This window comes from Carettochelys insculpta, chromosome 26, assembly GCF_033958435.1.
Source record: "Carettochelys insculpta isolate YL-2023 chromosome 26, ASM3395843v1, whole genome shotgun sequence".
In the NCBI taxonomy this organism is placed as follows: domain Eukaryota; kingdom Metazoa; phylum Chordata; order Testudines; family Carettochelyidae; genus Carettochelys; species Carettochelys insculpta.
Genome location: NC_134162.1, coordinates 8,346,470 through 8,371,787, shown reverse-complemented (window position 1 = coordinate 8,371,787; position 25,318 = coordinate 8,346,470). Strand labels below are relative to the sequence as shown.

Genomic DNA, 25,318 nt, shown 5'->3' with positions numbered 1-25,318 from the left:
GGGCAAGTATCTAGATGAGTTGATGTACCCCGTGGAAGACCTCAATTGTACCCCCTAGGGTACTTTTACCCATGGTTGAGAAACTGTTCTAGATATTTTGCAAAAATCATCTAACCAAAATGACACTCAGTACTCTTCCCAACGGGACCTCAGGGGCACCTCTCTCCACCCTCCTCCCTGGGAGATGAACCACCACGTATAATTAATTACCTTCCTCTCATCATTCAATAGCCAGCTCTTGATCCATGTAATCGTATTTCTGTCCAAGCCGGCTTGATTTAATTTCCCCCTTAGGATATCGTGTGGCACTGTGTATCAGATGCCTCATTGAAATCCAGATATATTATATCCACCATATCCTCTTTGTCTGACATTATGTACTTTGTTTAAATAGAAAAACTCTTCAGATTTGTCTGACTGTGTTTATTCCTAAGTAAACCTGGGGTTGTTTGGCTTCTGTGTTTCCCCTTTTAAGTATTTCCTCATTCCTTGAGGCAGAGGATGTGAATGAACTCACAAAGAGGGATGATGCCCTGTTTGTTCTTTGTTCCCTCTTTTAAGTGACTAATGCTTTTGGATGTCTAATTAGAGACAACTGGAAACGGGCAGAGGAGCTCAGCATTGTCTGATCATCAGCCCCCTCTACCCAGTGTCAGATAGGGACCCCAAAACTCTTGGCCTGTCGCTCTTGGCTGAGATGTAAAACTTAAGCCCTATCTGTAGGTTGTTAGTGAGGGGAGATGGCCCAGTGGTAAGGGTAGTACTAGTCAAGGATTTGGGTGAACAGGGTTCAGTGCCTTGCTGTGCCACAGACTCCCTGTGAGAACTTGGACAAGTCACTTAGCCTCTCGGCCCTTCAGTGCCCCCCTCTGTGTAAACAGAAGGGCCCTGCCTCACAGAGGGTTGTGAAAATAAATGATTTTTAAAAAGCTGATGAGGCGCTCAAATGCTGCACTGGTGAGGGCCGTGTAAGCACCAGGCTATATGACAATGGTGCAGCTCTCTCTCTTCCCCTGTAGATCTCATGTTTCTTACAACAGCGGGTCAGTATCACTGTCTGTGTTTTACCCATGGGGAAACTGAGGCAAAAGCAGGTTTGTGACTTGCCTGGCTGTGGTCACACAGTAAGTCAGTGGCCAGACTCTAGAGGCTGAGCCTCAGTTTCTGAGTTTTTCCTGTGGGAGGGAAGGAGGCTTTAAAGCCACTTGGGCACAGCCTGTATTCTGGGAGGCAGAGACGAGCTGTTGTGCAGCACTCTGCTTGTGCCTTTGGCTCCCCGCCCCCACCATGCCTGGGAAGCCTTTTCACCAGCTCATGTTAGAGCATGCTCTGCCTTTCCCCAGGAGCCCTTTCTGTGCCCTTTAAAGTCCCTTTATGCTGCCCAAGTTGCACAGAAGGGCCTTGACATGGCTAAGAATCAGTCCCACTGTCTCTTGATTTGTGCTCCAGCATCTTATTTCCTCCCTGGGTCGTGTATGCAAGTATTGTGGTGATAACCCAGCTGTCTTGGACAAATTCCCTTTGGACGAATTGCGTCCTGCTGCCATAAGCGCCCTTGGCCGTTTCTGCTGGACCCGTTTTCTCCCAAATGCAGTGCTGCTGCGCATGCTCGAACAACTGCCTGCATTTTGCTTCAGAGGCGGCTGCGTGGTGATAGCGAGTGAATTGGTTGCTCTTTAAGCCAGAGCCCGGTGATGGGTTAATCCATCTGGATGTGACGACGACACACCTTTGGGCAACGCTTGTCGAGTGGGTGGAGCCAAGACAGTCACAGCTGAGGACTGCTGGGTTTTGTTTCCAGCTGTTTCACTGACTCTCTGCCCCTGTCTGTAAAATGGGGATAATCACCCAGAGCTAGACCTGCCTCATGGGATGGATGAGTCAGTGGCAGTCAGTGCAATGGCCCAGGTAGGGCAACTCCTTCTGAAGCCCCGTCATCTCTGTGGGCTGCTTTAGTGCTGCTTCACTGCACCTCACTGGGCTCTATCCCCTTTGTACGTAGGAACAAGAGCCCTGTCTGTATCTGGCTCCGTCGCCTTGCACTGCCTCTCTCGCCTCCAGACTCTGGCTTGTAGGCCGGTGGGACAATAAGGCCATTGTTTGCATTGTCCCAGGCTAAGGATTCACTCTGGCTAGTGCCTGACAGTGTGCCCACTGCCATCCGATGGGGAGCACTTCTGGGGCTGGGGGATAAGGGAGATGGGGCGTGGGTTGTGCTCGATGGGAGATGGTGTATGATTAAACTCTGTCCTATGCACAACTCCTTTCCTCCTGTTTCTCTCTCACTGTCTTTCTCTTTGTCACGTACTCTTTACACTCGTGGCTCCATCGGCTGCACGTCAAGGGAGTTTCCCTTGGAAACCAGGAAGAACTTACCGGCGATCTGCCGTCTTTCTTCTCTGTCTGGCCAGTTATCTCATCTTTCCCTTTGTTATTCCCCAGCATCCACAGCTGGGTTCCCAGCCCTTTGGTTTCTCTAGGAACAAGAAACATCACCTGGAAACTCTCCTCTCCTGCGTGCCCTCTTCCCTGGGAGTCTTAGAGCTGGGAAGTTCCCCTGAACCCTTTTCTCTCCCGGAGCTGGGGCAGCAGCGAGTCCAAGCACAGCAGGACTAGAGAGAGGCGAAGGCCGAGACTGAAAAGAAATGATGAGCCTGAACCGAGACGGTGACTGTGTGCTGTTGCTGTGCCCACAGGACCTTCTGGTGCCTGGCAGTTGTGGAAGTCTGGTGTTGCTTAATGAGGCGCCAAAGCATTGACCGGCGCACCTAATTTTAGATCCCTGTTTTTGAAACTCGTGGCCACATTTCCGATCCCCCTGCACAAGGTGGCCTTCTGAGGCTAGAGCTGAGCTCCGTTTGGGTGGACAACGTCAGGCCTGAGTCACTGGACAGCAGTCGGTTGTCTCTGTGATCCCCTGACAGAGCAGCGGCCCTGGGGAAAGAGGTTTGTGTCAACGAATGGCGAGTGTTTAGCCTTGCCTAGTGGGTAGAGCACTGGACTAGGATTCAGGTGTCCCATCTCCATTTCCAGCTTTACCACTGGCAAGCTGGGTGAGTTTGGCCAGTCTTGTCCTTGTCCGGTGCCTCAGTTTACCTGTACGTTCCGCAGGGTTGATGATGTCTAAGTGCTTTGGGCTCTCGTAACGAAAAGCACCAGCTGGGAGCTAGGGATTACGATGTGTTCTGAGCGCCTTCAGTGGGGCCATTCCAGGTCCATGGTTGAATGTGGGAAGATGAGGATTCTGGCCCCAGGTTTAGTGTTTTCAAAAGTCCAGGATTTTACAAAGTGAAGTGGGTTGATTGCTTTGACTGTGGATTGGTGGTGGGGGCCAAAGGCTGAGGCCCTGTCCTGCTTGGTGTTGACGGGGATTCAGCGCGTCGTTTCCCGACTGGGGGAGACAGCTTGACGCAAGGCTCATTGGAGAACTGACATCCAATGGCTCCATTCCCTGCACTACCAAGGGCTGTCTGCAGGGTGTGCTGCAGTTCCCCGCGCATGAAGTGGGGGCAGTAATCCTCTTTGCTTTGTGTATTCTGATTGTAAGATCTTCCAGGCAGGGTCTTCGTTACGTGTGCATACAGCATCTAACATCATAGAATCGTAGAAAACTAGAACTGGACTTGATGACCTCTCAAGGTCCCTTCCAGTCCCCTGCCCTCACAGCAGGACCAAGCACCATCTAGACCATCTCTGATAGGTGTCTGTCTAACCTGCTCTTAAATATCTCCAGTGATGGAGATTCCACAACCTCCCCAGGCAATTTATTCCAGCGCTTAACCACCATGACAGGTAGGAAGCTTCTCCTAATGGCCAACCTAAACCTCCCTTGCTACAATTTGAGCTCATTGCTTCTTGTCCTATCCTCAGAGGCCAAGGAGAACAATTTTTCTCCCTCCTTCTTGTTATACTCCTTTACGTACTTGAAAGATGCTATCATGTCCCCTCTCTGTCTTCTCTTTTCTAAATTAAACAAGCCCAGTTCTTTCAGCCTTCCCTCATTGCTCATATTTTCTAGACCTTTAATCGTTCTTGCTCCTCTTCTCTGGGCCTTCTCCAGTTTCTCCACATCCCTCTTGCAATGGGGTGCCCAGAGCTGGACGCAGTACTCATGGTTAACCCTTACAGCATGCTTTTTAAGAACTGTCCCCCAGGAAATAACCACAGGCTGGTTAGTAGAGTTAGTCTTACAGTCCTTGTGGAACATGGGGGGCCCTGATCTTGGCTGATGTGCCACTGGTGGCAGAGTCACTTGGCTGTGGCTGTCCGACAAAGAAACACTCTGCGTAGCCACCGGGAAGCGCCGTTGCCTCCCTGTATCTCATTTGCCCCATCTGTAAAACAGGGATAACCTCACTCACCCTCCCCACGTGATGCACTTTGAGATGTATGCATGAGCGGCACTATCCAAGAGCAGAGCACTGCTGTTGGAGCTGGGTCCCTTGGCTTGATTTACTCCCGCAGCAGCCTTTCCTGTGGGCCAACCCATGCCGTTTCTCTCCCAGCCGTTCCTTTGTCCTTGGCGAGGCGCTGCGAGCTGCTCCACACCTACGCCATGGCGTCGCGCATCGGCCTGCGGATGCAGCTGATGCGGGAGCAAGCGCAGCAGGAGGAGCAGAGGGAGCGGATGCAGCAGCAGGCCATGATGCATTACATGCAGCAGCAGCAGCAGATGCCACTGGCCCCCTCGCCTGCCATCAACACTCCAGTCCCGTTCCAGTCCCCGCCGTCTGTTCCGGGAGAGGTTTTGAAGGTACAAGGCATACTTCTTTCTTTCCTTCTCTCCTCAGCCTTGGCTGCGTAGAGGGCTCTGATTGTTTCCTCTGGGGCATGTTTGTTTTTTAGGTTCAGTCCTACTTGGAGAACCCCACCACCTATCATCTTCAGAAGTCACGGGACAAGAAGGTCCAGGAGTATCTCTCTGAAACCTACGGGAACAAGTTTGCTGCTCATGTCAGCCCCATCCCGCACTCTCCCAAGCCTCCACCCGCCGCCTCGCCCGGCGTCAGGTCCAGCCACGTCATGTCCTCTTCTGCTGGCAACAGCGCCCCCAACAGCCCCATGGCCATGCTCAACATTGGCTCCAGCCAGGAGAGAGAGGTGAGGAAATGGCTTGGGCTGGTAGAGCACCAGGATGAAGAGGGGAGGGAAAGCGAAGGGCTGAAAAGTGGCATTGGATCAGGGTCCCTCCGGTCCTGGCTTCTCGCCGCAGGAAGTACAATAAGGAGCAGAGCGGGAGATGAAATGCCATGGCAGTGCAGCTCCAGTTGCTTATGGCTGTCAGGGAGTGTGGGAGGCCTGGCTCCATGGTATGGGCGGCACTTTGGGTCCCACCCCTTCCAAGTATGGAGCCAGGCCCCGGTCCCACCTCAGCACTGCTGGGGACAGGCATGAGTTACATTAGGTACTAAACCACTGACCCGAGGAAACCCTCAGTTGTCTTTGTTTTCACCTCTGTGCTTGATCAGAATGACCCTCTCTCTTCCAGCTAGACGAGGTGATTGATGACATCATGCGTTTGGATGACGTTCTGGGCTATATTAACCCGGAAATGCACATGCCGAACACGGTGAGTGTCTCTGACTTCCTGCTGCTTATCCTGATGCGGGAGGGAGCATCAGTTGGGAAGACCCTGTGTTTGAGAGGCCCTGACTAGGGCACAATTAGAGTGTATGTGCTGTAGGGTTAGAGGTGTCAGAGCTCTTGCAGCTGAAGGCTAGCAGCAGAGGGCCCTCCAGGGAGAGTGGTGACTTAGTTACCTATATCCTCTGCATCAGATCATCTGTAGCTCTCTGACCCTTCTCTTGAAGGCCAGGAGCCAGGGTAACCACTGTACACTGGTGTGGTCTAGCTGGTTTAGGGAGGCATGGCCAAAGCATGGCTGTGTTCCTAGGGCAGAGTGTAAACTAGAGCAGCCCCAAGGCTGCTCTAATTCGTACTTGGAGGTCAGACAGGCTGGCCTCAAAATATGGGAAGGTGCACAGGAAGCATGAAGCCACTCTTGTGTTCTCTCCTCTCAATTCCTACATCAGGTGGAGCTCAGCTGAAACTGAGCAGCTGGCCCCATCTGTCCAACTGTGGTATCACTTGCACTGATAGCTGGTGTTGATGGTCAAGGCCGCAGCTTGGGATTTTGTTGTGTGTGCAAACTGGCTGAGTGCCTCTCCCCCTGGTCAGCCACTACCGTTGTAGTGATTATTATTAGTAAGTCAGCACTGAGGCCTAGCCTGAGCTGACTGCAACCTGAACTGGAGACAGTAAACATCAGGTTGGCATTGCTGTGTGTGGGCTGGAGGTGGTGGGGGCGGGAGGGGTGGGAGAACCAGTGCAGTAGTGTGTCCTGCTTTTAAATGAGCCCCAAAGGGCTGGGAGAATGAAATAGATTCTAAGTCTGGGAGGGGCCATTATGATCATCCAGTTTGACGTCCTCTACAACATAAGCCCTAGAATCTCTCCCAGCTGTTCCTGTTATCTTGACTATAACTTGGGTGAAAGCTAGAGCCTGATTTTTGTTTTGTTTTGCTTACAAAAAAGCCCACCCTGATTCTGTTATGTGCAACTTTTAGTCCCCCATTATGCAACCTCAGCAGGTTGGGAGACCTGAACCCCCAATGCAGCCACTTGAACTTTTGGCCTGACTGTGAGAATCACTGTCTGGTGGTTAGAGCAGAGGAATTAAGACACTTGGTTCCTGTTCTTGATTTAGCCATTGTTTGTCCGTGGGCAAGTCACTTCACTTCTGTGTTGCTGTCTGCAAAACAGGGCTAAGGATACTTAATTCCCAGGACAAGGGGTGAGGCTTTCTTGATGGTGCGTTGAGATTCTGTCCTTGGATGGAAGGCACCATAGGATGATGACAAGTGACTGATACAGTAACTCCCACCTCCCTTTTGTCACCCGTGTCCCACCATGAGAACTTGTCCTGCAGCAGTGAGGCTACTTAGCACTTTGTAAATACACATAGATGGGTTTTCAGCAGGGCTTGAGGGAATTAGTGCCCAGAGCCCAGTGAAAGTCAATACCTCCTGTAGAAATCTCAGCCTGATGGCTTCCAAGTCACAGCTGTCACCACCCAGCTGCTCATGAATTAGGGCAGGAGCCTTGCCCCATTTTGCATAGAGGGAAACTGAGGCAAGGAGAAGTAAAGTGACTCACCTGATGTCCCCTGGAGGGTCAGTGGCAGAGCAGGGCATGGAAACCAGCTGCCAGTTCCATGCTCTGCCTGTAGACTGTGGTGCCTTTCACGTTAGGCTTTGTGATTTGGAATCTGATGAGAGAGCCGGTCCTGAGCTAGCTCCCTGTTCCCCTCACCCACTCCTCCTGCCAGACAAGAACCGTGCAAGTCACACGCTCCCTTGCTTTTCAGCTTCCAATGTCCAGCAGTCACATGAATGTATACAGCGGTGACTCCCAGCTGACGCCCACCCTGGTGGGTGTCACCAGCAGTTCCTGCCCCGCCAACCTCACTCAGAAGAGAGAACTGACAGGTAACGCATGTGAGTTCTGGCTACAGTCTGTTGTGTGTCCCTGTGAGTTGGGCGGGGCCCAGGTTCCGTGGCCCATGTTCTGTGGAGTGCGGGTCAAACAGACCCCGCCCGGCCTATTTGATGTTAAGTGCTGGGTGGTCCTGGTTGGCTACCTGGGAGAAGTGGGTGTGTAGTTGTGTAACAAGCCTGGTGTGACCTGGTTGGGTCTTTCTTGTAGATGCTGAGAGCCGGGCCTTGGCGAAAGAGCGACAGAAGAAGGACAATCACAACCTGAGTGAGTGGATGGGTCATTCTAGCTGCGTGGTTGGGTCTCCTGCCCCAGTTCCTTTCTGCCCCGTTCTGCTTCTTTTCCTGGAGGCCTCTCTGTCTGGAGGGCTGGTCTCCCTTCCACCTGCGTCATCCTGCTCATCCCTCTGAACAGCTCATACCACCTCGCACCTCTCATGCTGGGCAGATAGGGATCCCTGCAGTGTAGCTGAGCAGGGCTCTGCCTAACCCAGGACCCTGGCTGATAGTGGCCAGTCCTCGATGCTTCAGAAGAAGGCACAAGGAACCCCCTTAGTGTGATTGTTTTACTTGTATTGCAATAGTGCTTCAGGGTCTCTGTCAAGACAAGTCCCTGTTCCCCAGAGGTATCAGAGCCAGGGCTGGGGGCAGGCGAGCCTGGGTACTCAGTGGGTGGGCCTGTATGCCTGGAGGCTGGTCATAGAGAACAAAGAGACGATTCTTGCCCCAGAGGTCTCTCAGTTGATGTAAGATGAGACAGGCTCTTCTGGACAGCTCTGTGAGAATCCGTTGTTGGGGAAGTCTTTTCCTACCTGTTTTCAGGCTCTCTCCAAGTGGCTTGTGCCCTGAAGGGTGAGGGTTTATTTCCTGTCACTGTTGTGTCCAGTGTAACTCATGTTCTCTAGGTCAATAAAAATGCCCCTCCCTTTATTGGACTTGAGCTAAGCTCATTGTCTCAATGGCGTCCTATGCTAAATAGCATCCTAAATCTCTCCCATCCTGCCTCCAAGGCCCCTTGTCAGGCCCAGCACCTCCTATGGCACTTGATGCTTCGCTAAGCCATCTCTCTCCTGTCCGATGTGGTTCTGCATTACCCCACTGCCCCTGCAAACCACCCTCCTGTCTAAACTGTCCGTCGCTCGCCAGATGCTTCCCCAGCTCCCGCTTTGCCACCTCACCTCCTGCTGCCCTATGCCCATGGAATCAATCACACGCAAACCACAGTGCTCCAGCCTTGAAGGGTGCCTGTGGGCATGATGGGGACAGGCCAGGTTCTGAATGGGTCTGCTTGTCTCGTGGCTCGAAGCCAGGCAAGGAGAACAAGGGACACAAATCTCTTTGGGGAGCATGGTGATTCCCATGATCCAGGCTGGGGACAGTGGTGGCATGTGAACAAGTTGCTGAGCATTGAGTCTGGTCTCAAACTCCTAACCTGGGTCAGTTTCCATTTCGTTCTTCAGTTGAGAGAAGACGAAGGTTTAACATCAACGATCGCATCAAAGAACTTGGAATGCTGATCCCAAAGGCCAATGACCTGTAAGTATCCCTGCAAGCAGGAAAAGTCCCCTTGCTCTTAGATATCCCTGGTGGAGTGGCTGGGTGCATAGTAGAGGAATTGTTAAAGATGATCCAAGAGTTACAGCCCTGGGGAGCAAAACGTTTTCAGTAGATCAGGTGAAGACTCCCTAATGGCCACTGAGTATTTGTCCCAGAGGGGGTCCCATTGTTCGATTGTGTAAAACTCACCTGGACAAAGCACCTGAGAATCTACTGTGGAAATCAGAACTGCCCAGGCCAGGGTATAGACTAGATGTAGATAATTGTCTTCTCTTTCTTAATACAGCAAACTCTTACATATCCAGCTTCTGTTATCCAGAACTCTCCAATAACCTGCATTTTAACCTTACATAGATTTTAGTTTAGTTTTCTGTAAGTACAGGATAGTGGAAGTAAATGCCAATAAATATAGCAAGTACAGTGTATGTTTACAGTGTACAATACAACTATTGTTGGGAAATAAAGTACTCTGCATACATCTGTGTTTATTTCTTAATATTTACTCTTGTTTTTCTTTAGTTTTCCTTGTTTTCTTTAGTTTTCCATACCTAGCATTGCTAGGTAAACCTCCCTCCCAGTCCTGGGGCAGCCGGATCTAAGAGTTTCCTGTAACAGGTTTTTCTCGGTGCCAAGTTAGCTTCTGTTTCACACATTGGGAATTTTCATTCTTTCATCTGATCTTCCAGCTGTGCAAATGCTTTGATCCTAGCTGTTTGGGTGTCAATATCTGTTCTCACATCGGAGTCCTTGTAGGAGTCTGGTGCTTGGTGTTTTCGGAGGTCTCATGAGGGTGGGTGTATTAGCCCAGGACAGGGCCATTCCTTACATGTATAAGTCCAGAAGGTAATTCAGGGCATGGCATGCGTGGAGAGGCATTTCAACACAGCAGTGTGCTGCAGAGCTGGTCTGGAGCTTGGAGTGAGTGAGAAGGCTGACAGCATGGACTGTTAAGACTTCTCCCATGTTGTACCCCAGGGACGTGCGCTGGAACAAAGGGACGATCCTGAAGGCCTCGGTTGATTACATCAGGAGGATGCAGAAGGACCTGCAGAAGTCACGGGATCTGGAGAACCACTCTCGGCGTCTGGAAATGACCAATAAGCAGTTACTGATCCGTATCCAGGTGGGTTCCCATCTTCCTCCTTCTCTCCATTCTAACCTAGTCACATTGCAAAAATAGACCCATGGCGTGGCTGCAGGTTACCTGGGTCACTTGGCTCAGTCTCACGTGGCTTGAGCAGCATGCTGAAAATTGCAGTGTGGGTATGTAGGTTTGGTGGGGCTGAGGCTCTGAAAGCCTGTGCAGGAGAGAGTCAGAGGGCAGGCCCTTTCCTGACTTATGCTACTGTCTTTAGCCCCATGAGCCTGACTCCCTTGACTCAGGCTTGGAGATGAGGCGGTGCAAGTTTTTTCTTGCAGACGTACCCTAAATCCCCCTTAGGGGTTCAGGGCTTGTTCCTGCTCCTTCCAAAAGGGTCTGGGCCAGATTCTCTTCTCCCAGAAGGCTGTGAAATTGGAGCATCCTCATTGACCACTCATGCTGGCACTGCCTGATACTTGGTTCAGTCCTTTTGAGATGCTCCATGCACATGGCAAGCCAGAGCTGGTGAAGCCACTGGCCAGGGGCCTGCTGACTTTGCTGGGCTTGTACCAAGTCTCTAGCAATGCTCCTTGCACAGCTCACTTGATGCAGCCATGTATTGTTGAGAGGGGTATGCTCCGGCTTGCAGTCTTAGGTGCATGGGTGGTTCCCAGTGGCAGGATGGGGGCTAACATTGTGAGTGCTACTTTTCAGGTCAGGCCCTTAGCTGGTAGCTGACCAGTGCCCACCACTGATGGCGACTAGCTGTGTTGGGAGAGGTTCTACTCAGCAGAAGGACCGTGCAGCTCATAACAGTCATGTGGGAACCGGGATGTCCGTGGCTGTACTGGCTGTGGGGAAGGCCTCTACTTCCAGGGCTGTGACCCTTAGATTGGCCCTGCCAAACCTATTTGCTAATGGCAGGCTGACCCATCTCTGGGCACCTGAAGAGAGGTTTCAGGGAGCCTCAGCATGGGTGTAGGAGTCTCACCCCGTGCACAGATATGAAAAAGTTGACCCTAGGGGTTATGGCACCTGGTGCTTCCTGGGTGCGGATGCTGCCTCCAGCATCAGCAGGGGACTTGATGCAGAGTATCAGGCAACCTGCATGCACCAAAGCACTGAGCCTGCAATGACTACCTCACCTGATCCTTGGGTCGCTGACCCCTGGGGTGCAGCCTATGAAATAAGACACTCGCCAGGCACTAGGGACATGTGCAGATTAAAGTCTGAAGTGCTCTTTTCTTCTTTGCCTCTTCCCTTTTCTCTCACACATGGCTCTGGGCTACATTAACAGGGGTGTTGTGAGCGAGACACAAGAAGTCATTCTTCTGCTCTACTCTGCGCTGGTTAGGCCTCAGTTGGAGTATTGTGTCCAGTTCTGGGCACCGCATTTCAAGAGGGATGTGGAGAAATGGGAAATAGTCCAGAGAAGAGCAACAAGAATGATCAAAGGTCTAGAGAACATGAAAAGAGAAGACTGAGAGGGGACATGACAGCGGTTTACAAGTACCTAAAAGAGTGTTTACAAGGAGGTGAGAGGAAAAATTGTTCTCCTTGTCCTCTGAAGGTAGGACAAGGAGCAATGAGCTTAAACTGCAGCGTGGAAGGTTTAGATTGAACATTAGGAAAAACTTGCTCCCTGTCAGGGTGGTTAAACCCTGGAATAACTTGCCTGGAGTGGTTGTAGAATCTCCATTGCAGGAGATATGTAAAAGCAGGTTAGACGGACATCTCGCAAGGATGATCTAGACAGTGCTTGGTCCTGCCATGAGTGCAGGGGATTGGACTTGATGACTTTTCAAGTTACCTCCCAGTTCTACTGTTCTATGATTCTTTCCTCGGCCATCCCCTCCCACTTGCTCTAATTTTGTGTTGATTTCTGTCTTTCTCATCCTCTGTCTCTCTTGGAATCTCTTCACCTCTCTCCCCAGGTCCCCGGCTATCCACCTCTTCCCTCTGGCCTTGCCACCAGCACAGCCCCGTGAGAGGGATATTTGGAGGGGGTGTTGCATCTTGAGGATTTGAAGGGGACCACACTTAGTGGGAATGGGAATTAGGGGAAATGCTGCTAGTGGTATGGGTAGCCAGGTGTTTTATGTGCCATACCCTGAGCTGGGTGGGTGGCAACCAGGCCCAAGATGGTCTGAAGACATCTTAAATGGCCCTGATCTTCAGGGGATGGGTGCCCAGCCCCATTGGAAGATAAGGCCCCTTCGAGGTGTCTCAACTTGGGGGCCCAAAATCACTAGACGCTTGGAACAGTCTTGTCATGTGCACTTGTGGCTTTGTGAACTTCTGTGGTCCTTAATGTGACAGTGGTGTCCATCAGCCCTTATACTAGGCTGCCAGATGGTGTCAGTTTGGCCCTCAGGCTGGGTGAGGGAGGGTTCCTCACAGAGCAGTCAGTGTGGCAAGGCCATCTTGGCTCCTTCCTTTCTCCCTGTGGTGGGTATACTGAGGGGGATACCAGTACGCCTTTGGTGCCCTGAGTAAGGACTCCTGGCTTATGTGCTCTGTCCTGCAGGAGCTGGAGAGGCAGGCACGTCTCCACGGGCTGCCCGCTTCCTCGCCCTCTGGCGTGAACATGGCAGAACTAGTTCAGCAGGTCGTGAAGCAAGAAGTGACTGGGGAGGGTGGGTTGATGGAGTCTCACCAGTCGCATCTGCCTCCAGACCAGGAGACGCAGCCGACGCTGCCCCTGCCACCTCAGTCTCCCTACCAGCTGGACTTTACTCACAGCTTGAGCTTCGACGATGGCTGCGGAGGGTTTCGAGACCAGCTAGACCCCAGCCACAATGTCTCTTTCCCTTCTTTATCCAAGAAGGAGCTGGACTTGATGCTGATGGAGGACACCATGTTACCTCTAGCTTCTGACCCCTTGTTCTCCACCGTGTCCCCTGAGGCCTCCAAGGCCAGCAGTCGTAGGAGCAGCTTCAGCATGGAGGACACCGACATGCTGTGACGAGGAGCCGATGGCAGCCCGGGGAAAAGGATGAGCAGTGAGGCTTGTCTGCGAAGACCCCCGCCCCTCCCTTGTCCTGGAGGACCCCAACCCGCACTTGAGCCTACGTAGAAGTACGTTTCTCTATGCAAGCATTGTCACTGTCACTGGGAAAGTCAGACCCTTGTTGCTACGACTTGATTTGCAAACTTTCTTGCTTGGCCATTAAGTGAGCAGAGCTCCCTGACTTGCCACAGCCTTGGAATGAGCATAGCTTTGCAGCCCAGCTGCCTTGCCTTTCAGCTCAACTTCCACAAGACACAAGCAGAGCAGGAGTGAGGCTGGCAGCCAGTCCATCAGGAATGAGAAGGTGCCTTCAAGTTCCAGGCCCAGCAGGGGGCTTCTCGCCCAGAGCTCCTTGCTGCGTATATGCATCCATCTAAGCTTCACCCGTGTGAACCTGTGTTCCCGCTGTCTTCCTGAACTCTGGCGCTGTCACCCTGAGGGTGCCGACAGAGGCTGCCTCCTACTATGTTCCCACACTGGGCTTCCCCTTCCCTTTCTGGCAGGGATATGCTGCTTTCCTGATGGAGGGTGTGGTGGCCCTGATTGCCATCGTGTAGGGAAGGTGTGTTTCTCCAGGCTCATTGGGTGAGAAGGCAGGAGGAGGCGGGTAATCTGAACTCGTTCTTAGCGATTCCAGCGGGATACTTTCAAAGCCGGGAGCAGCAAATGGATGGAGCAGCCTTGTTCGTTTGTCAGCAAAGTTTGTAAAGGCACTGGCTTTGGGAGCGGACCCATTGAGGTCCACTCAACTTCTCCCCTCCTTTGGGAGCAGGTTCAAAGCCCTCGGACACATAGGGGATTGAGATGCTGGTTTGGACCCTTCTCTGCTTCCTCTCAGTGCGTTTGGGTAAGTTCTGAAACTTACATGTGATAGTTGGTCAAAGCCATCAGCCTGAGCCTGGTTTGGAATTAAACCCCCACGCAGGTCTCCAGATGCCAGCTTCTGGCTCTGCCTTTATGAGCGTTGGCTGTTTTGCACTGTTAAGCACTTGGGTGGCATTTCCAAACACACCTAAGGGTGTGTTCACACTGCAGAAGGGACTAGGGCGACCTGATGTCAAGTGTGAAAAATCGGGGGAAGGGGGAATAGGCACCTATATAACACCCCCCGCCCCCCAATATCGAGCGTTTCCCTGTAAAACCAAGACAGCGGGTCACCCTGTCTGTGAGTGAGACACACACTAGCTGGGCTCACGCTACCAGGCTAAGAACGAACAGTACATGTTGAGCCTCTCTAGTCTGGCACCCTCCGGACCTGTTTTCTGCAGGACGAGAGAGTTTAGTAGACCAGGGGAAGTCAATATTGCCTAGCACATCAGCAACACTTCCACTGCTGGCTGGGTTCTTAGAAGACATTTCGGGGTAAATTACACCTAAAGAGCAGCACAGAACACTGAGAGCCAGGACTGGTGGCTGTAAATGAAGTTAATGGGACTGCGGGGAAACTTGGCCACGCCCATAAGTGGTCACCCAGCTAACTAAAATCATGTTGGATTATGGATGTTGTCAGAGGAGAGAGTTTCGGATTAGAGAGGTTCCCCCTGTACTCTGATTGCTTCATGATCCAGGGGTTAAGACGAGCAGCTGGCCTGCATTGCTTCTGGTGCATTGCCGTTTATCTTGTGGTTTTTAGTGTGCCCGTTGGAGCAGGGCGGTGAGTGTCTAATTGCCTGCCTGTGCTGGGAGGTGTGCTGCCATCTTGCAACAGGGGTGTACCCTGAGTGCCTGTGACTACACTTTGGGCTGCCTCTAAGCATGAGACTTGGGGACGTGTGTGGGAACCTCCCCAATGACCCACACACATACAAAAGGAGTTTGCATGCACCCTGCTATGCTGAAACTACCAAGTTGGGACCCTCACACACAGAGTAAATCAAGCTCCTGGAAGGCCATCCTAAATAACTGGTTCAGTTATTGCCTGGCTGGGTTTAGATGCCTTCTTCAGTTAAAACTCTCAGTTGGCCAAGTCCAAACAGCAACTCTCAGTTGGCCAAATCCAAGTACGTGCTCTCTGCTCCCAGTGAAATAAAGAAAAGACTTGACTGAGTTTTCTTTCCCAGTCTTCACTCAAGCAAACCACTCACTGGGGCTAGTTGGGCGGTTTTGCTTGAGTAAGAGGCGTCTGTGTAACAAACACAGGCTTGGGGTTAGTGTAACAAACATGGAAGAGGGAGAGACAGTCACATGACCTGGATCCAAATTCTTTCTGGTGAAATGTCCCTGGGGCGGTGGACAGGGATTTTTCTGCCCGCAAGGAGCACAGACCCAGCCAGACTGAAAAGCTGGGTGAAGTTATACGGGGATGGGGGCCTGGAGGGCGAATCAGCTTATTGCTCAGTGTGTGTGGCTCTGAGGAGGAGAAGAATGAGGTTTCTGCTCTCCATGGTTGTGTCAGCATGGAGGAGCTCAGTAGTGCAGTCAGCGGGATGGGGAAACTGGTGTTCTCAGTGTCTCAGATGGGTGCTTCTCTGACCCATGCTGCCTTCTCCTGAGGGTTTGATCCCAGAATCTGACAAGGAACCTCCAGGGAGAGTTCTTGGTACTCTCACTTGGCCTGTTCTCCTCCTAGAAAGGATGGAAATTAGCCTTGAGGAGCTCGGAAGGAAAGCTCAGGGAGTTAGCATGCTCAGGGAAAAGGCTTTCCTGTGTCCTCTTTGTGGCTCTCTGCCTCTCCCATCCCTCCTCCCTGCTCCCAGTTGCTCCCATGTCTGCTTCCATGTTTCCAGCAACACATGCCATGCTCTCGCCAACTGGAAGTGGAGGACACCGATTTCTGTCCCTGACCAAAACAAGGTTCGGTCCATTAAGAGAGTGCAATCAGAGGTGGCTTCACAAAGACTGGGACTGGCTCCTGATCCCATTTGCATTGTCATAATTCTGAGTTGGGGCTCTTCAGACAGAAGGCATGTTGGTCTTTCCACTGTGTCTTCTGGATCCTTCATGCAAACTTACAGCTGGGCCCATGCAAAGAGACTGGGTAGCAGCACAGTCACCCTGGAGTGAAGCAGGAGGATGATTGCATGTCAGTAACAATTGCCAAAAGCTTAGCCTCTCTTTGGCTTCCTGGAGCCAGTTCTCCCTTCCCCTTGTTATCCTCAGATAGCTTTTGGCCTAAAGAGCCCAACTGCTGCAGAGGTTTTTTTTTTTTGCACAGCTTGTAGCTAAGTTGTTTTCTGCTTTTTCAGTGCTGTTGGTGTCAGCACAGCCACAGGGGGAGCTGGGGTGGGGAAAGTGGGGGGATCATTTTTATTTAAAGAAAATACAACAGTATTTTACAGTAAGAACAGAAGGGGCGGAGGGGGAAACCTTAGACTCAGTAACTGCCCTAAGCAGTGCACAAAGGTTAAAGCAAGTTGTGGTATGTGGGGCCCTTGCTGGAGAAGGATACAATATCTTTCTTTTCTTAGCGATGCCTGGATCCCAAGCCTTGAAGTTCAGAAGCACTTGGATCCAGGCTTTCTAATTCAGGCCTGTCTCCAGCCCTGATTCTGCACTGAGAGAGAGACACCCAGAGCCCCTCTTGACTTCAAACCCTGGGGACTGGTGTTGGGCCAGGACCTCAACTCATAAGGGAAAACTCAACCTGCCAACTCCTTGAGAAGTAAAGAGCGAGTGCATTGGATCACAGGGGGCTGGGTGTAAATGGGGCCATAGGGTACAGCCCTGGAGCAAGCGTGGGTCTGTGTTGGGAGAGAGATGGTCTCTGGGGTGTAGGGGTCCCCCACGCTGACAGCGAGAAGTGCTGGTAGGAAGTGACAGTTGCATGTGATAGTGAAGAAGCGGGCAGAGAAGGGCTGGGAAAGAACAGCCCCCCTTTCACCTCTTGAGGTGAGCGGTCCCCAGCCCCTGGCAGTCAGTGTTGGGGTAGAGCAGGGGAAAGGGATGTCCCTAGCTTACGTTCTCTTTCCCATATCTTTGTGGTTGGGTAGCAGGAGAGGCAATGACTAGCTGCTGCCTTGACATAACAGCCTGGCGAGGGCAGCTCTTGCATTTACACCTGTTTGTAGGGTTTCTGGGGCAGGTGAGCGGGGAGGATTAGCTGAAGCTCTGTCAGTGAGTGGGTCTTGCAGGATGAGCCATGCGAGCCAAGGTGGGAAAAGTACCCTAAAAGTTACTTGATTAAAAGTGCAGCTGTTGTCACTTCTGGATACTGGAGTACAATCTATGTGCAACATGTGTGCATGTTTATTCAAGTAGTTTTCTAGTGGGACAGCAGTAACTTGTACTTAAGTACAAATCCCAAGCAGTGACACTTTTACTCAAGTAACTTTTGGGGCACTCTTTCCGCCTCTGCATGGGCATATCCATTGCATCATGCTGAACCAAGACGCGGATGCCGGGTGCCATTGTTATGTACCTGTGAACAGGAGTAACCCTTCAGAGCAGGGCCCATTGAAGCCTATAGACTTGTGCTAAGTGCCTATGTATGCCCAGTGGGCATTCTTCAGCGCAGCCATTGTAGACTCCTTTATGCAACACAAGCCTGTATGCACTGGAACCATCTCCTGGAGAGTCTTTGGGACTCCTCTCAAGGGCCTGCGGGTAGGCAGTATGCATCTGCTACAGCAGAACATTTAGAACTCTACAGATCCATGTTAAGTGCCTATGGATGCTCTGCCTGTTTTCAGAGCCTTGCACATGCAGACCTGTGGATATAGCCTTAGAATCCAGCAGGTACAGGAATTGGTATGGGGTGAGAGATTTCTGGTCGGCTGGATGGTGTCTGGGAGTTGGTGAAGTTACAGCAGTGAGCTTAGGTCAGATTCCAGGAATGGTGGGTGGGAAGCCATAGGTTCTCAGATGTCCTGGTGGAGTCCTAGCTAGTTGACTGAGAGGGAATGTACCTAGACAGGCCCAGTGTGCTTTGTTACTCAGAATGTCTCATGAAGAGAGTCCCTTGGAAAGGAAAATTAAACTGCCAGTTGACGGACTCCAAAGCGCTCTCTGAACCCACAGCAGGTTGATTCTGTGTTCTGACTGCACTATTTGCAGCATGCTTCAGCACACACAGGATGCGGTATATTGTAGGCACTGTGCCGTGTGCTTAACTGCCTTCAGGACACGGTATGTACTAGGAATGGGCACATATGTAACCTTCACTCAAGTGAGTCAAGCTGACATCTTGACTCTTGTGTTCTTGAGGGCTGGAAACATGGCATACCTTCATGCCTCCAGTCTCTTGGTGGTTAGGACAGGAAGTGATGGCATCTAGCGAAATGGTTTGCGCAGTCCGTTGCAGCGTCTGAAATCTGACCAAAGCCAAGAGCTGCCGTAAGGTTTCTGACAAGATGGGGACCCAGCGGTCTCAGAAAAGCATGGACGTTTGGGATGGTGATGCTCAGAAGCCAAGGTTCACAGAATTTTGGGTGCTGTATTTTCCGGCAGTGCTGAGCACACTGTCCTCTGAAAATCAGTCCTCTTTACAATGCCATGAGTGGGGTACCCAAAAATCACATGTCATCTGGGGACATTTTAGCCAGAGACTTCTTGAAGTGCTCTTCGTCACCAGTATATACCGTTGTGTGGCATGCTTCATGGACTGAGAGGGGCAGTGTGTGCTGTATGCAGAATGGGATCAGTGTCTGTCTGATACAGTATGCACTGTGCTCAGCTCATGGCGATGGGATGTTGAACGTGCCATACCATGATCCACTGCTCCATCCAGGCTGAGAAGTGGGTGTTTGCCATGCCATGATAGAACAGTCGTGGATTTTTTTTTATCTCTATTGTGTTTTGTTTTTTAAATGCACTGTGCTCTGATTCAAAAATTTTACTACTGTTTTATAAATAAATGTACAAAAGAATGAACTGGAATGGGAAAAATCATTAAAATATATTTATTTACAGCCTATCTGTTGTAGGGGTTTATTTGTGTGGGGGTAAAAGGCAGCAGCCAGAGTGATCCCGTGCACTTTCCACAGTGGGTGTCTCCATCCCAGAAATCTCAGTGGTTTATGAAAGCGAAGCAATAGCACTTACACCCATTTCACAGAGGGGAAGACTGAGGCGTGAAGCAGACACATGACTTTTCCAAGATTACATGGGCCAGAATTTTCAGAGGGACTTGTCTCCCGTAATCAAGGACAGATTTTCCAGAGTTCCAGTTACAACATTTGGGGTCAAGAAGGAATCCTCCCCAACCCCCAATCAGATTTGCAGGAATTTTGCTTTTTCCCTTCCCCTTCCCCTATGGCACAGGGTGTGTCTCGCCTTCTGGGATCACCGGGGTATGCTTCAACAAGACAGTTCCCTTCCATTGCTGGGATCTTGGGCGTTGGTGACATCTTGGGGTCTCATCTCTGCCTGTGGCGCTCAGCATTTTGGTCGCCAGAGAACTAAATGCTTTAGTATAACTGAAGTCATGGAGCTGTCTCGACCGTAGGGATGTTAAGGGGAGAGAAAACATCCTGGGATATGTCAGACTAAATGGTACATCCTTGAACTGTCTAGTACTCTGAATCTAGTGAGATGTGCCTATGTACGTCGCCAGCTTTATGGCAGAGTGATCGAAACTCTGGCCGCATCACAAGAAGCAGCTGCTGGAGCTAAAGATCTGGCTTTTCTTGGCTGTCCAAATGAGCTCTGTGCTCTGCTGAAAGCCTGTCCCACAGTGAGTCATAGACTCAGGAGATCCAACTCCCTGCTCCAAGTGAGTAGTTGTCGGCCTCTTTACACGTTTGAATCCTGATGGCCATCAGCCACAGGTACTTTAGAATTCAATGGGATCAGGATCATCTCTGCAGTGTGGCCTTCTAGTTGTTAAATGCTGTTTCCCACACATCTGCTGCCCCCCACGTTTTCACCAGTGCTGTGGTTTTCATGCAGGAACATAGCCCTGACATCTCAAAACGCCTGATGGCAGAGAAATTTGTGTGCATATTCGTGATACAGGGTCCTTTCCAGGATGGAACTTTTGCCCCTTGATGCTGGTCATTGAGGAAAAACTGGAACCTCACTTATACAGGTGCACCAGCTTTTTTTTTCTTTTTTCGCATTTGGAACAGAGTGCACTTGCGATTTTGGAGCACAAGATGGTGCTGTTGGCATGGCTGTCCAGGAGCTTTATGTTGCTCTGCAGGTTTTGCCCTGGAAGCTGGAGTTTGCTGGCCTTCTGCAGAGAAATCAATGGGAGGAACTGGAATATAATTCCTTTCCTTTGTTGTGGATGCTGAATGATGACACTCAGGCCCCCTTTAACAACACACCCAAACATTCAGGTTTTGGGGGTGGGGGGGGTGACGGACTCTTTTGTATTTATTTTTAACTGCTGCAGAATGTTGTTTGCAGTGTTTGTTGGAGCAGTGTTGGTTGCACGCTCGCAGTGAGACCAGGTAGGTGAGCTAGTTTCATTTTATTGGACCAGCTTCTGCAGGAGAAAGGAGGACAAGCTTTTGAGCCGCACAGACCAAATCCTCATAACCCTCCCATGAGGCAGGGCAGGGCTATTATATGCAGCGTGCAGAGCGGAAACTGAGGCACAGAGATTCTGACTCGCCACAGGTCACCCAGGGAGTTGGAGGCAGGGACCCGTGTCTCATCTCTGAAGTTAGTGCTGTAGCCAGTCTCCTGCTGTAACTTGTGTAGCACTTTCTTAAAATGCATGGGAGGGGCTGTGTGGTATCAGCTGCTGCCTGTCCTCAGTGGGTCAGCTTGGGAAGATCTCTGATAGGCACGTACACCGGGCTGGGAGACAGAGTCGGAAGGGGGAACTCAAAGTGTAAATGCTGAAAGGCATCTACAGTGTGTCCAGACTTGGGTAAAACCACCCTGACCAGCGTGGCTTGACTTTGTTCTACAGCACACCCATCTAGGTGATGGACGTGGCATCCTCTGTCCCGGCTGTGCGGTAGGCAGGGCTTGCGTCAGTGGTGGGTGGCCAGCCTGCCAGAGATGGTCATCCTTCCTCCACCTGAAGCTCTTCAAGCAGCTGTTGAGCAAAGGACTTTTTCTAGTGCTGGGGGGGGCATGTGAGTTTTGCCTTCATTCCTGGTCCCAGCGACTGGAATCCCAGTAGCAATACAGGGGACAGCTCCCTAACACTGTGAGGGCTTCTGCCGCAGTGTTGACAGATGCTCCCGCTGACTGGGGCTGTCTGAGAATTAAGGATAAAGGGGGAGAGACAACAGTGCCAACTTTTCCCTTCAACCTCTTGGGCTGTGTCTACCCTGTGAGCAAGCAGTGCAGTTCCTCTGCTTGCTGCGTCCCTGCTGCAGGTGTCGCCGTGGCTATGCTGCTACTTCTGCTCCCGTGAGCTTGACGAGCAGTAGCATACGTGTGTCCAGGTGAGGAAATCACACCCCTGTTTTGTAGTTTTGATGCTAATGCCCTGGAACGGTGGCCCAAAACGCCCTCTGCTGCAGGTGAGGTTGCAGAGACAGGACTGCTTGCTGCATGCTGCGCTCACGGTGGGGGTGGGTTGGGGAATGGGGCTCAAAATGCCCCATTTTTATGCCCGCTAGTAAAAGGGAATATGGGTGCATAGCGAGCTCACTGAGCTGGGCCTCCAGCAGTGTCCCCTGTAAGCTGAGTGAGTGCTTAGGCAGCCACCCAGGAGAGATTCAGGTGCTGCCCAGCTGAAGGGCAGCACCTCCCCACAGCTGGCAGTGTGTGTTTCTATGGGTGTCGCACAACCATGCATGCTTCATTGCACATAAAATGTATTCCCCCGTAGCTGGAAAAGAATGAGAAGGAACTGTGGCCTCAGGACCCTTGTGTTCTATTCCTGGCCCTGCTGCTGGATGACCCTGGGCAAATTGTTTGTTTGCCCTGCTGGGAGCCTCAGTTTCCCTCGTCCATAAAATGGTGATAATGAGGGTGACCACCTTTGTCGAGGGCTTTATCAGGCAATCAGGACCCCGGGTGCAGCACCAGGCTGGCATGTGGTCCAGCTGTACAGTAAGGGGCTGGCTAGCAGTCAGGGTGCATGGATTCTCTGTCCAGCTGTGGCACTGGGCTAGCGATAGGACCAACGCTTTTCATACTGGGTAGCAAATGCTGGTTTTCAGTGGCCTGGAGCACTAATGTCCCCCAGCAGCTGGAGACAGGTTGAAGATCAGCATTTGGCCAATTCAGTGCAAAGTGCCCACAGAGCTCCCCCATGGCTGTGTGAAACCCGGCTTGTCACAGGGGGGCTGCTGTGGGCTGAACAGCCTAAAGCAAAGGGTTTTCCCGTCCCCTCCAACTCCCCCTCCCACCAACCAGCCACTCATACTGGCCCTTTTTGAGATCCCCCCGCCTTGTGCCAGGGCCCAGTAACCATGGTGACATCTTGCAGCTGCAGGTCTCTGATTAGCAGTCCAGCTGGCTAATTAAACCCTCTGGGAAGGTGGTCACCTGTCTCACAAACAAGCCAGTGCCTACCTGAGGAGCCATGAGGGAGCCTGTCAGAGCTTGTAGAGAGGCCTGCTGCAGACTTCCACTGAGGAGCAGGTATTTTTTTATTCCTGTCTAACCAGGCAGGGGCACAGAGTTGGAGTTTGCCCCTCCCCAAGCAGGGTTAACTCCCCACCTGGTCAACTCCCCTCAGATAGGTTCCCTTAAACTGCCTACAGCTCATGCATGGTCTGGAGACAGAGTCAAAAGCCTTCCCTGAGCTGACCCAGGCATCACCTCAGAGGGGTTCTTGCTAACAGTGCCTTAGTCCTGCTGCTTCCGTGGCTGTGAGCTAGGGGAATGGGTTTGCAACTGGGGAACTTCCTGCCCCTATGACGCAGGCTGCCAATGAAGAGATGGAGCTGGCTTGTTCTGCTCAGGTGAGCTGACCATCTTTTCCATCCATCTGCAGAATAGAATATTTATGTGCACCGAGGGATGTGCAAAGTTGCACCACTCACAGAAACAAAACCCTGGCTATGGGCGCTCTGCTAATCAGCTGGGGCGGCATTTGAATCTCTCCTGAGTGGCTGCACCAGAGCCCAGCTTACAGGGAACCACTGGTTCAAACAAGAGGGACCTTTACAAGGTCTTCATCTGGATCTGGCTGCAGACGTCATGTGCCCCAATGGTCAAGTGGTGTGGCTCAAAGCCCATGCACGGGGGGGTGGGGGGGGAGAGGAAGTAGGGAAAGTAGGTTTTTCTCCAGGCTCTTTCATTAAAACCAAATTTCTTGGTGCAATACATATGGCAGTAAATGGGCCAGACCTCAGGTGCCCTATTGATTTGAATCTCTCTCTTGTCCTTTAGGTGATGAAGTGCCAGAAGAGGGAGAAGGGCTTGCAGCTGAATCTGCCTTTGCTGGATGTCTAGCAGCTCAAATTTTCAAAATGGGCCTAAGTGATTTAGGGGCTGAAAGGCACGTGAGTCCTAGACTGCTCTGATGGCCCCAATCAGCCTTGCTGGTGTGACCTGAAAGGCAGTGATATAGCCCCACTTCATGCAGGACAACTAACAAAATACTTGGGACCGGCACAGTTGAGGGCAGGTAGCTAGTGGGCTCCCCAACTCCCACCCCCTCTGTCTGTGCTGTGGGATCACAGGGAAAAGCCCTACACCTCAGGTCCTTTCTGTGTTACACACATCTCCTAGAGCTGGAAGAGACCTCAGGAGGTCATTGAGCCCAGGCTCCCACCCTCTTGGCAGAGCCAAGCACCATTCTCTTCCCCCACCCCTGTTTTTTTTTAAAAACCTATTTGCCCCAGATCCCTAAATGGCCCCCTCAAAAACTGAGCTCACAACACTGGGTTTAGCAGACCAATGCTCAAACCACTGAGCTCTCCCTAGTCTCTGCTGTTCTTTAGCTATAATTTACCCCTAAATGTCTCCTTAGAGCCCAGTCAGCAGTGGAAGAGTTGGTAATGCGCTCAACAGTATCGACCTCCTGGGGTCTGGCAAATTCTCTCATTCAGCAGCAGCCAGGTCCCGAGGATGCTGCATGATAGCTGTTCAGCCTGTACCTGAAGGAGATAGGAAAGAATCCATTTAATTGTGAGCCATCCTACAAATCGGCCCGGTCTCGTAACAACATCCTGCCCCCCTACAATCAAGGGATTGCACACGTAGTTGCCAAAACGCTTCACGGCTAAAGCTTCAAGCATCTGAGCTTGTTGCCAGTGAGGAAAAAGCTACTTCCGTACACTCCTTTGCTTGTACAGTGCTGTGGCATTTTTGGACAGAGGCTCATGAAAGGTTCCGGCTGCAGCTCAGCTCTCCACTGAGAGACCGAATTATAAACTATGAAATAAAATTTAGAAAAGCCAACCTTAAAATAGACTTCTGCGTGGCAAAAAGCCACAGCAGATAAGCTTGGAAACTCTGTTTAAAAGAAGTATGTGTGTGCGTGTGCATGTGCATGTGCATGGGGGGGAGGAAGTAGTTTCAGACACTTTAAAAGAAAAAAAACAAAAAAAACCCTGATTTGATTTATCTGGGGAGTGTGAACACTAAATAGAGAACAACGCCTGAAGTGTGAATTATTTCCTATATTAACACAGAGAAAAACTGATAGCCTTTTCATGTCAAGAGAATAGCACGGCAGGGAGGAGGGGGCTGAATGACATTGTTCAATCTCTAGGTTTGCTCACTTTATCAGGCGCAGATCAAAATTTATTCCCAGGATGAGGCCTGCGGCCCGGCTGAAGCCCTAGAGATTTTTAAGGGCCTAATTAAGAAAACAGGATGAAAATGGCGAAATAAGAGGGCAATTTACTTCTTGCAGAATAGGGAGATCAAATCAACTTATGAGCAATTAATGTGCACAAGGAGAGAATAAAAGGGATGCTGGGAGATGGTAGCAGGCCTCATTTTAATGACATGCTCTGGTGTTGGCATAGAAGATTACTCTGAAGGTCAGATGTAGATTGAAACGACCTTGCAGATTCTTAACCCTCCTTCCAATTAATAGAACCAACTCAGAAATGCAAAAGACCCTGGCTTGGAGCACTGTCCTCCCTTTACGTTTGAAATGAGGGAGGGAGGGAGGGAAGGAAGGCAAGAGAGGACAAAGGGGGTTTCCTTCTATTAGACAACAGATGCCAACGATGGGGAACTTGGGCAGGCGGGAGAGAAGCGCTCTTAATTACAGCGTAGGAGCCATCCAAAGGAAAAAAAATTGGTGTCAAGGCTCCAGCTTGGTTATAAAAAGGCAGGCGAGTGCTAGCTGGGGGTGTGATTCTTGTGAACGCCCCTGCAGGGATAGCCCCACACGGGTGGCTGTCCTCTTCCCTGGGGTGCACACTGGGA

General features: G+C 51.2%; 1 protein-coding gene across 7 annotated transcripts in view; it reads left to right on the top strand.

The window, feature by feature from the left end:
• Positions 1-25,017, top strand: part of TFEB (transcription factor EB) — a 60,902-nt gene extending 35,885 nt beyond the window's left edge. For 4 of the 7 annotated variants that reach the window (XM_074977810.1, XM_074977812.1, XM_074977811.1 and 1 more), the window contains 8 exons: positions 4,506-4,753; positions 4,846-5,100; positions 5,489-5,569; positions 7,367-7,496; positions 7,705-7,761; positions 8,954-9,029; positions 10,026-10,173; positions 12,659-18,990. In XM_074977810.1, the coding sequence (XP_074833911.1) occupies positions 4,556-4,753; positions 4,846-5,100; positions 5,489-5,569; positions 7,367-7,496; positions 7,705-7,761; positions 8,954-9,029; positions 10,026-10,173; positions 12,659-13,096 (1,383 nt within the window). In that variant the 5' untranslated portion in view covers positions 4,506-4,555 and the 3' untranslated portion in view covers positions 13,097-18,990. Of the gene's footprint in view, positions 1-4,505; positions 4,754-4,845; positions 5,101-5,488; positions 5,570-7,366; positions 7,497-7,704; positions 7,762-8,953; positions 9,030-10,025; positions 10,174-12,658; positions 18,991-23,323 lie in introns of those variants that run through there. The other 3 variants (XR_012642604.1, XM_074977815.1, XM_074977814.1) reach the window with 3 other exon arrangements.
• Positions 25,018-25,318: the final 301 nt, after the last annotated feature.